Source organism: Sebastes fasciatus, chromosome 5 (genome assembly GCF_043250625.1).
Source record: "Sebastes fasciatus isolate fSebFas1 chromosome 5, fSebFas1.pri, whole genome shotgun sequence".
Lineage (NCBI taxonomy): Eukaryota > Metazoa > Chordata > Actinopteri > Perciformes > Sebastidae > Sebastes > Sebastes fasciatus.
The window spans coordinates 10,200,368-10,211,203 of record NC_133799.1 but is presented as its reverse complement, the minus strand read 5'-3'; the positions used below and the strand labels follow the sequence as shown (position 1 = coordinate 10,211,203).

Genomic DNA, 10,836 nt, shown 5'->3' with positions numbered 1-10,836 from the left:
CACAATCTGGTAAAAATTTCAATTTGCCCAAAACTGTGGGTTATGATAAAATACCAGCCTCAGCTGCACTTTTCGTTAAGTGCTAATTAGCAAATGCATGCTAACAGGCTAATCTCAGATGATGAACCTGGTAAATATCCATCAGCATGTCAGCAATGTAACTGTGAGCATGTTAGCATTTGGCTCAAAGTGTCTTTGAGTGCAACCTCACAGAGGTGCTACCTTCGCTGCAGACTCACAGTCGTGCTACCTTTTTCTGTTTCATAAAAACAGAGGAGAAAAGTGTTGTTCATGTATCGGCTGTGGGTCCCCTGCTGCACCACACAAACAGCCTCAACGCAATTTACATACAAGCTGCGACATTGTGCTGACTGTGTGAAAATGTCATCAGTCTGATAGTAGCAGCTGTAGGCAGCCAGCTCAGTAAAGCTCCCTGAATGCTCAATGGCCATCACGAGGTCTTGACCTTCCAGTAAATGTGTCACAGTGATAAACGGTTAGTGTGACTGACACTTTCCACAGCCCTGACCGGACCAGGAAGCACTCCTAAGTTATTGGAAACATCTTTCAATTTAGTTAATAAGTCACAATAGTTCAAATCCTCCAATGTAAACCCTAAAATGTTATTTAAAAATTTGGTTTAGTTGAGGTGAAATGCATCAGAGCTTTTTCAGTCGGTGACTGACGCTCTGATCGTGCCAAGGGTAACATAAGACTAAGATCTTCTCTTTTATTAAATGAAGATAAGGTCAGTCATGTGTGACATCCAGTGGGACGAAAAAATGCTTTCCTCTTGTAATATGATCTCTATAATACAAAGAGGCTACAGTCCAGGAATGCTGCAGATATCATATCAAAGAGAGAGGAACACTTCAAAAGCATCAAAAAATAAGAAAGGATTTATGTTTTCCACTCGATTCTAAGAATAGAGGATTAGAAAACATGTATTTTCTGGGAACATTTCCAGCTACAAGACTGACAGTGAGATTCTTAAACCCTGATGGATGCTACCCTCGCTGGTCGTTGCCCACACAGTCAGTACGGAGAGAGGAGATATTTGTTCGTAAATATGGCTGATAAAATCAGTCTGCTGCTGCTGTTGTTGTGCAGGACCAGGTACGCATTTCAGACAAGGCCAGGCACATACCTGGAGGCTGGAATCTTATCAGAAGCATATTTACCACTATTTCACGTCAACCCACAATGACAGATAGGCCAGGAATTCCTCTGATCACTAAACTGTTGCAAAGTGGAAACTTTTCTTTTTTTCTTAATGCTTGGAAAACCATTATATTTGCTCCAATGGTCACAAAAATTCAAAGAATGAATTTGGGGAAGTAAAGTCCATTACCTGGATTCTGACGATAAGTATTTCGGTGGCTATTTTCAAGACTTTGCTTTCCAGTAAGATGGGACCAAGTGTGAATGTTCTGTGTCTGTGTCTTAAACAAGGTTATAATAGTTTTGAATTTTCAAATACTTTTTTATTTCATATTAGTTTTGACTTTTCAATTTAATTTTAGTTTAGTTTTAGTTAGTTTTCAGAGTGAGTTTGCTAGTTTTAGTTCAGTTTTTTCAGACTGAACAGACAGACAGGTTTAGTTTTATAGTAGTTTTAGTATGTTTTTGTTAGGGCCAAGTATAATGTCTCAGAAATATGCAGCTACATACATAACATCATTTTAATCTTTAATTTAGTGAAGCAATTGCGGCATAGCACCATCTACTGGAAGGTCAAGTCCCTTCAATTTCTGTGGTTCAATGTCACAAGAGTTGACAGAAATTCATGTTTTTTCCTTTTTTTGGTGGTGATACATTATAGGTAAAAAATAAATAAAACTGAAATTAATTTATGTTCATTTTATTAGTTTTTACCCTGGCAATATTGTTTCAGTTTAGTTTTTTCTTAAGGGATAAAGTTTTTATTTAGTTTCAGTTTACTAAAAATACGTTTCACTGCTTATTTTCATTTTAGTTTCAGTTTACTATAAAAACCCTGGTTTTAATTTACTAAAATCAAATGAATGACAGACAGAACAGCGTTCTCCAGTAAAATACCTTTTATTGCCTGAAGTGGTTCATGATGAACAGTATAACACTAAAAACAAACTATAAAATCATCTTTATACAATTTGCTGGCAGAAAACAAAAAAGTCCATAAAACAGTACAATGTTCCAAACATCTTTTATTACTAAACATGCAAGAAGTCTTATTTCAGTGTAAAGCGTTGTGTAATACAAGGTACACGAGACTGAATAAACAGTCTGTATGCATCAAGTATCTCAAGAGAACTGAGATGAGACAAACTTCCAAAGTGAAGATCAGAAATCCCTCCTGACGAACAGTATGTACACAGACCCTGCTTGGAATTTGGGTGCCCAACGTTCACGCAGTCAAACTACAAACATGGAGGGAGGGTTTTCTAGTGTAGTTTAAGGGCGACATCTAGTGCCCATAAGCAGGAAGAACAAGCACCTTTTAAAAATGTAATTTCAACAGATTTACAGCCATTTTTGAATCACATTTGGAAAGGAAAGTCACTGTATTAACACAACACAAACACATATTTCATATGTCATTGGTACTTAGGTATTTCGTATAATACAAGACAAACACAGACTAAGTAAACCACCACAGCCGAACGTTATTTTAGGTCATTAAAGCAAACAGAAGGCAAAGCCAACTAACCACATTTATGTTCCTGTATGTTCCAAGTGTCACAAAAGGCTAAATCCTAATTTAAAGGTAACTATTTTTTTGTAGTTTTGGCCTTCATCCCTGTTGGTTATGAGAACTTTTTATTCACCAATTTCTTTGCAAAGACCCAGGGATTCAAACAAGAGCAATCAGGCAGGTTTAAACAAGTCTCATGTCACCTTGTTGTCTAGCCTTCATGTTTGGGATTAAAGAGAAGGTGATGCCAAACTGGGAGCAAACCTGTCTAATCACTTGTTTGGTAAATACTAGCCTTGCCGCAGTAGTTGGTGTTACACGGTGTTCGGGCATACACAATGACATTACTTGCCCATTACGCGTCACTTTAGGATCAGGCAAAATAACCACTATGGTTAGGTTTAGGAAAAAACTACATTGTTGGGCTTAAAATTACTACGTTTGTAAAGCGAAAATGAAACTGAACGTTGTGAACACGAGACACGAACGAACAGCTGATTCTAACGTGGAGGTGAAACTTAACGCACGGGACACGAACAGCGATCCTGGAAGAAAGCCTTGTGTTTGTTGGACCCATCCACCTCCCCTCCTGCCCGCCCGCCCTGTGTGTCTCTTTCGCTCTTAAAACTACCACAGCACTTTCCCTGAACATTTACTGTTGCCGCGGATAGGTTTACGTTGTAGTTAATTGTAAGCCCGATGCGTTTCATACCGGCGCTGAAGGGTGCCTTGTGCGTTGGTATCACACGGCGATGGGCCTTGACTAAGTGTTGGTAATTTACGCTCTGTGAATGAGAACGGGCTGCAAGACTACATGTTCAGAAGTAAAGCGAAGGTGATGCTAAACCGGGACCGAACCTGTCTAATCACTTGTTTGGTAATGCCCAGTGCACATTGTAAAGCTGTGTTTCTGATATCCCTCTTCCCTGTGTCCTTGGAAGAGAGCTGGTGGGTAAAAACGAAGAGGGATGATGACCAAAACTATGAAAACACAACTTAGGCTGTAAAACACCTGAATTTTCCTTTAACTTGGGAAAATAGTCCGCAGAGATTTACCAGAACCTAAGTTCTTAAATTTTACAGTGGGACTGTCATATACTATAATTTTTTAAAGTGTGCTGACAGTCCTTTGAAAACACAACAAATATCATAATATTGCAAATGATGTCAATATATAGGTAAAATGCCTGTTTATGTTTGCAGCACACCACCTACTTGACCATTGTGCTAATATCTGTGAGCGTTCTCGGCTGACATAAAATATTTAAATTAGAAACAAATTCCTTGTAGCAAGAGACTTTAGGCCTCAATCAATATTTTGCCTGAGGATCCTTTTCTCCTCCTCTACGAAATTCTTGTCGGAGGTCGCTTGTCCCATGTCCCTCTTCCTCTTCTCCTTCTGCTGGAAGGTCTCCACTCGACGTTTCTTGCCAGACAGGTCTTGCTTCTCTGATTCCTCATCTGAACACAAAAGGAGCGGTGGTGGTTGGTTTGGGGATTTTGGGGGGTGTGGATGGAGAGTGGAAAAAAAGGATTTTTGAACAACTCAACAGCACGCTAATCAAACATATCAAAGGGCTCTATTTCCGTGTAGGTGCAAAGCGGAGCAAATGCAAGTCTATCTTTTTCTCTCTGCTTGTTCAGTAATTGTGTGACTCCCAACATGCATTTTCAACCAAGATGGGTGGAGTGATGCAGCTGAGGCTGTGTTGTGACACCAAATGCAAGTCTAGATGTTTTGTGGCTTTAGTCGTTAAAGGGTCGGGTGTATACACAGACCTTTCAAAAAACCTTACTTACGTAGTATGTTTGGTTTTACTTGATGTACATCTTTCATGTAGTAGCCGTTAACTATGTCCGAGACAATAAGCCTGTTTGAATTAGTACACTACCTGGTTTCTCTACAACTACGGCATGCTCAACACCACCACAGAGTAAGTCAGTGAAGTAATAGTGGGGGAGAATGAAGCCTATGGCACTGGGTCATTTCATCAGTTTATTCATACTGATAAGAAAGCAAAAAATGTCCCACTGTCATTGCACGGCAAGACTAACCTGATCCGGAGGGTTCCTCCTCTGTGGGTAAGAACCGGGCATTGCCAGTGAACGGTTGTGGTGCATCTTCCCCGTTGTCTTCATACACATTGGACCACTTGATAGCCATGTCCATGCCTGGAGGAGGTCCCTTCTTCCTCTCTGGCTCTGCGGTGTAGCTCTCAGGAGGGGGTACAGCGTTTGTCTTCCATGGCTTAAACTCTCTGGCAGGCTTCAAGGAACAAGAGAAAAGCAGGATGTGGAAAAACTGGCTTAGAGAAGGTAACAAAATAAAGGTTAAGAATAGTTACTAAACTAGACGCCTGAAGCCTCCTTCAAATGAGAGATTACATAAATGGCTCTACTCCTTTCGACTGACATTAAATCCACAATAATTATGAGGATCAACTGGTCACTCAAGACACTTTTCAAGCCGAAAAGCCAAAAAGCCCCTGGTTTGAGCTCCTTATACAAGCTCAAATGCAAATGGGAAGATTCTCCGTTTTATGTCTTTGTAAATTTAAAATCTTTGGGTTTAAGACTGTTAGCTGGAACAATACAAGCAATCTGAAGACCCCAACTTGGGTTCCAGGCCGGCAACATGTGATAGTCATTTTCCACATTTTTCTGATGTTTTATATACACTATACAATTAATAGTCCAATCAAAAAAGTAATAATAATAATCAACAGATTAATCAATAATGAAAATATTGAGTTAATTGCAGCCCTATTGCCAAATATTTAGTAAGAATAAAACTGCAGGTAGTTTCCTAGAAATCTATTTGAGTTGTTTGTCAGTCTTGGCTACAGGGACTATTAATGAATGGCTGTTTTAATGACACAATACCAATGTGACACAAGACCTACATGCTGACCCATATTAGTAAAAATGTTATTGGAAATTATGCTAAATCTGTCTCACGTGGCACAGTTATTTTTCATTGCTAATATGTAATTCATTTGTTTTACATACATATCAATGGAATCAATCAAATATAAATATTGTACTTAAATCAGCTAGGGAGAGGTAAGAGGTTTGCCTCAGCGGGTCACCTGTCATGGAAACTATTGTCATTATTTTCTATTAAAATATCTATTTAAAATAAATGAATTACACACTAGTAATCAAAATAAGTGTGCTACACGAGACCAATTTAGTATTATTGTTTAATCGTCATTTTGGTACTAGTACCAGTACTACTACATTATAGATTATAGATATTTAAATTATATTATATTTTAAATTAAATACAAAATAAAAATAAATACAAATTATATTATTAACATAAATAAATTTAAATTATATTATATTCAAACACACTCACACACTTGTCTTTTTTATATATTTACTGCATTGTTATTGTTTTTATTATATATATCTTGTCCTAATTCTTTGTTATCACTTTTATGTAGTCATATTATTTCTTTGTATTAATCGTGTCTCTGGGTGGAGGCTTCAGATAAGACCAGTGTTTTTTTTTGCCTCTTCCTGCACTGTATACTGTTCATTAATTTATTTATTTATGTTTGTTATTTTGTATAGTCTTAAATTGTGCAAAATAAATAAACAAATAAACAACATCATTAATACATTTTACTACATTGCTACACAACCTGTTTTCCTGCACTGTATATTGTTCATTTATTTATTTATGTTTGTTATTTTGTATAGTCTTAAATTGTGCAAAATAAATAAACAAATAAACAAATAAAACTACATCATTAATACATTTTACTACACTGCTGCACAGCCTGTTTACACTACAGTTTACGCATTTGACAGCACAGTCTACCACACAGTATACATTTTATATTGTTATATTCCTATTATTTGACTGCACTTTGCACACAGAGGGAAGTTAAGCTGTTGTGGGTTTTTACCTCCTATTATTGTTGTTATTATTATATATATCTTGTCCTAATTGTTTGTTATCACTATTATGTAGTCATATTATTTCTTTATATAAATCTTGTCTCTAAAGGTGGAGGCTTCAGGTAAGCCCAGTGTTTGTTTTTTTTGCCTCTTCCTGCATTGTATATTGTTCATTCATTTCTTTATTTTGTTATGTTGTATAGTCTTAAATTGTGCTAAATAAATAAACAAATAAAACTACATCATTAATACATTTGACTACATTGCTGCACAGCTTTTTTACACTAGTAGTTTATACATTTGACTTACTATTCTCAGCAGTCTACCATCAGATAAGCTCAGTGGGTTTTTTTTCCTCTTCCTGCACTGTCTATTATCATTTATTTATTTTTGTTATGTTGTATAGTCTTAAATTGTGCAAAATAAATAAACAAATAAACAAATACTACATAATTAATACATTTTACTACATTGCTGCACAGTCTGTTTACACTACAGTATACATTTTAATTACACACTAGTAATGAAACTAAGTGTGCTACATGAGACCAATTTAGACACACACACACACACACACACACACACACACACACACACACACACACACACACACATACACTTGTCTTTTTATATATATTTACTGTATTGCTATTATTATATATATCTTTTTCTAATTGTTTGTTATCACTATTATGTAGTCATATTACTTCTTTATATTAATATTGTCTCTGGGTGGAGGCTTCAGATAAGACCAGTTATGTTGTATAGTATTAAATTGTGCAAAAATAAATAAACAAATAAACAAATACTACATAATTAATACATTTGACTACATTGCTGCACAGCCTGTTTACACTACAGTTCATACATTAGACTTACTATTCTCAGCAGTCAACCACACAGTATTATACATGTTATAATGTTATATTATTTATATGTTACTGCACGTGCACACAGACTGAAGGTGAGTTGTTGTGTTTGTGTTTGCACAGACTGAAGGTGTGTTGTTGTGTTTGTGTTTGCAGACAGAGTGAAGGTGTGTTGTTGTGTTTGTGTTTGCACACAGACAGTGAAGGTGTGTTGTTGTGTTTGTGTTTGCACAGACTGAAGGTGTGTTGTTGTGTTTGTGTTTGCAGACAGAGTGAAGGTGTGTTGTTGTGTTTGTGTTTGCACACAGACTGAAGGTGAGTTGTTGTGTTTGTGTTTGCACAGACTGAAGGTGAGTTGTTGTGTTTGTGTTTGCACAGACTGAAGGTGTGTTGTTGTGTTTGTGTTTGCACACAGAGAGAAGGTGTGTTGTTGTGTTTGTGTTTGCAGACAGAGTGAAGGTGTGTTGTTGTGTTTGTGTTTGCACACACAGAAGGTGAGTGTTGTTGTGTTTGTGTTTGCAGACAGAGAGAAGGTGAGTTGTTGTGTTTGTGTTTGCACACAGACAGAGTGAAGGTGAGTTGTTGTTGTTGTTGTGGTTTGCACACAGAGAAGGTGAGTTGTTGTTGTTGTGGTTTGCACACAGAGAAGGTGAGTTGTTGTGTTTGTGTTTGCACACAGAGGGAAGGTGAGTTGTTGTGTTTGTGTTTGCACAGAGGGAAGGTGAGTTGTTGTTGTTGTTGTGGTTTGCACACACAGAAGGTGAGTTGTTGTTTCTTACCTCCTCCGGAGGTTTGACCGTGAGACTCTCCCAGTCGATCTCCTTGTTCAGCGGGTTGTAGAGGAAAGCCGGTTTGGACACGGAGCCGAACAGCTCGTCTGGTTTGGGCAGCGGTAGCGGAGCTCCTCCGGCGGCTCGCTTGGTCCCGTGTCCGGAGGACTGCGCTCCTCCTCCGCCGCCAGCAGCAGCTTCAGTCCCGGCTTTCTTCTTCCGACTCTCTGCCTCCTCGTCCGAGTCGCTGCCATCGCTGCTGTCGCTCAGGTCGTCGTAGCTCGAAAAGAAACCCAGCGAGCCGGACTTCTTCTCTTCTGTCATGTTGCAGAGGTTCCCTGTTCTCTAACTAGTAACAAGCTGTTTGTGTTTAAACTGTTAGAAGAGGAGAATAAAGAGTATGATGGTGAGGATGTAATCTCTACTACTCCATTTTGAATCAGCCTCCAAAATAGTCGTAAAGCTTTTTTAGATAGTGTCGTGACGACTGTCGTAAAGCTATTTCATTATAGGAGTTTTATTATTACATGCTGACAAAACTATCTTTTTATATACTTTATCTAGAATGTTTGATATTGTAGTTTTTCATTTATTTATTTATCATTACAATTTTTTTTAAATATTTCACAATATAAAAATAATATATTTAATATATATAAAACTAAGAAGTTTCAATGCATTTTTGTTTTTGGTGACTTTAAGGGCTTTTATTTAAGAAAGAAACTCAGAATGAAACACATTAAACCTAGATTTCACTTTCATATACTTGGATTTGTGCAAATAAAATTTTCCAAGAATGAGAATGTTATTCACCAGAAAGTCATCTTTGTTGTTGTTGTCCATGACAAGTCCATAAACAATGTCCTTTTGAGAGAAGTATCCCAGATGAGAAACTTTTGGGAAAAGCCAGTCATGTAGTTAGTAGCCATTATTGCATGTTGACAAACTATCTTTTTTTATATACTTTATCTAGAATTTTTAATATAATAGTTTTTTTTATTTATTTATTTTTCCTTACAAAAAATAGTAATAGTAAATATTTCACAATATACAAATTATATAAAATACAATAAATTATACAACAAATAAAATGTAAAGAAAGGAAAAGAAGATGAAAAAATATATATAAATAAATAAAACAAACACAATCAGGGTCTGTTAAACAATTGGAATACATTTGAAATGTATAATAATAATAATAATAATCTAATAATTTTTGCCCTTTTAGATTTTTTGAGTTTTAAGTTTTCAATCGTAGTCACATATTCTATTGAACAAATTCAGATTGACAAACAACATGGCTCATAGATCATTGCATTAGAGTAAAAGGACAAGGTGCATACAGAACAAGAACAGATAAAACATGTAAAATTATATATAAACATAATAATAATAAATTAAATTAAGGGCTAAAGGGTTGTACCTGTAATTCATATTCTTCTATTATACTAAGAAGTTTCAAAGCATTTTTGTGCCCTAAAAGTATCAGATCCTGTTATTAGGGGGTTGTTTTTTGTTAAAAAAAGGAAAAATATGGGACTGCAAGTTTTTTTTATTAACAAATTCAGATTTACAAACAACATGGCTCATAGATCATTGCATTGGAGTAAAAGGACAAGGTGCATACAGAACAAGAACAAATAAAATATGTAAAATTATACATGAAAATGTATAATTTTTGTAATTCATATTCTTCTATTATACTAAGAAGTTTCAATGCATTTTTGTTTTTCATGACTTTAAGGGCTTTTAAGAAAGAAACTCAGAATGAAACACATTAAAACTAGATTTCACTTTCATATACTTGGATTTGTGCAAATAAAATTTTCCAAGAATGAGAATGTTATTCACCAGAAAGTCATCTTTGTTATTGTCCATGACAAGTCCATAATCATAAAGTTTTTTAGATAGTGTCGTGACGACTGTCTTAAAGCTATTTCATTATAGGAGTTGTTTATTTTCCCAAAAAAGCCAATTGCATGTTGACAAAACTATCTTTTTATATACTTTATCTAGAATTCAATTCAAACTTTATTGCAGATTCAAGGTCCAGATAAGAAAAAAGAAAAAACAACAACAATACATTCCATATAATACATTACAATACAGAAAGCACTATAAAAAAACATGATTAAAAGATATTAAGAATATACATATTAATATATATATATATATATATATATATATATACATCAATGCCTTACATATAAAGAACTATACCAGTGCCTACAAAGCTTGTGATTGGTACCGTGTAGTGCTAAATCTGATGTTAGACAACCGCAAGATTATGTCATTCTCAGACTGATTAAGCCGGCATATACATTTGTACATGAGATTTCTTAATACAGTTTGAAAAGTATTTCTGCCTGCAGACACAAACATTTCACTTGCACTGCTAGAATGTTCAATAAAATCGTTTTTTATTTATTTATTTTTCATTACAAAGAAAATAGTAAATATTTCACAATATAAAAATAATATAAAATACAATAAATTATACAACAAATAAAATGTAAAGAAAGGCAAAGAAGATGAATAAAACCAAAAAAGAAAGAAAAAAACACAATCAGGGTCTGTTAAACAATTGGAATAAATTTGAAATGTATAATAATAA

General features: G+C 35.4%; 1 protein-coding gene across 1 annotated transcript; it reads right to left on the bottom strand.

Annotated features, from left to right (window-relative positions):
* Nucleotides 1-2,042: 2,042 nt before the first annotated feature.
* Nucleotides 2,043-8,694, bottom strand: c5h1orf52 (chromosome 5 C1orf52 homolog). Its single transcript, XM_074634991.1, has 3 exons — nt 8,232-8,694; nt 4,730-4,940; nt 2,043-4,135 (listed from the first exon to the last, which is right to left on the bottom strand). Exons 1-3 carry the CDS (start codon nt 8,544-8,546, stop codon nt 3,981-3,983), a joined length of 681 nt encoding a protein of 226 aa, XP_074491092.1. The 5' UTR covers nt 8,547-8,694; the 3' UTR covers nt 2,043-3,980.
* Between the last annotated feature and the right edge of the window lie 2,142 nt (nt 8,695-10,836).

Excerpts from the sequence above, each read along its gene's own strand:
- c5h1orf52 (XM_074634991.1), bottom strand. The coding sequence starts at position 8,546 with ATGACAGAAGAGAAGAAGTCCGGCTCGCTGGGTTTCTTTTCGAGCTAC. Across the intron at positions 4,941-8,231 it reads CGGTCAAACCTCCGGAGGAG|CCTGCCAGAGAGTTTAAGCC; the intron begins GTAAGAAACAAC and ends TGTTCCTTGAAG. Across the intron at positions 4,136-4,729 it reads GGAGGAACCCTCCGGATCAG|ATGAGGAATCAGAGAAGCAA; the intron begins GTTAGTCTTGCC and ends TTTTGTGTTCAG.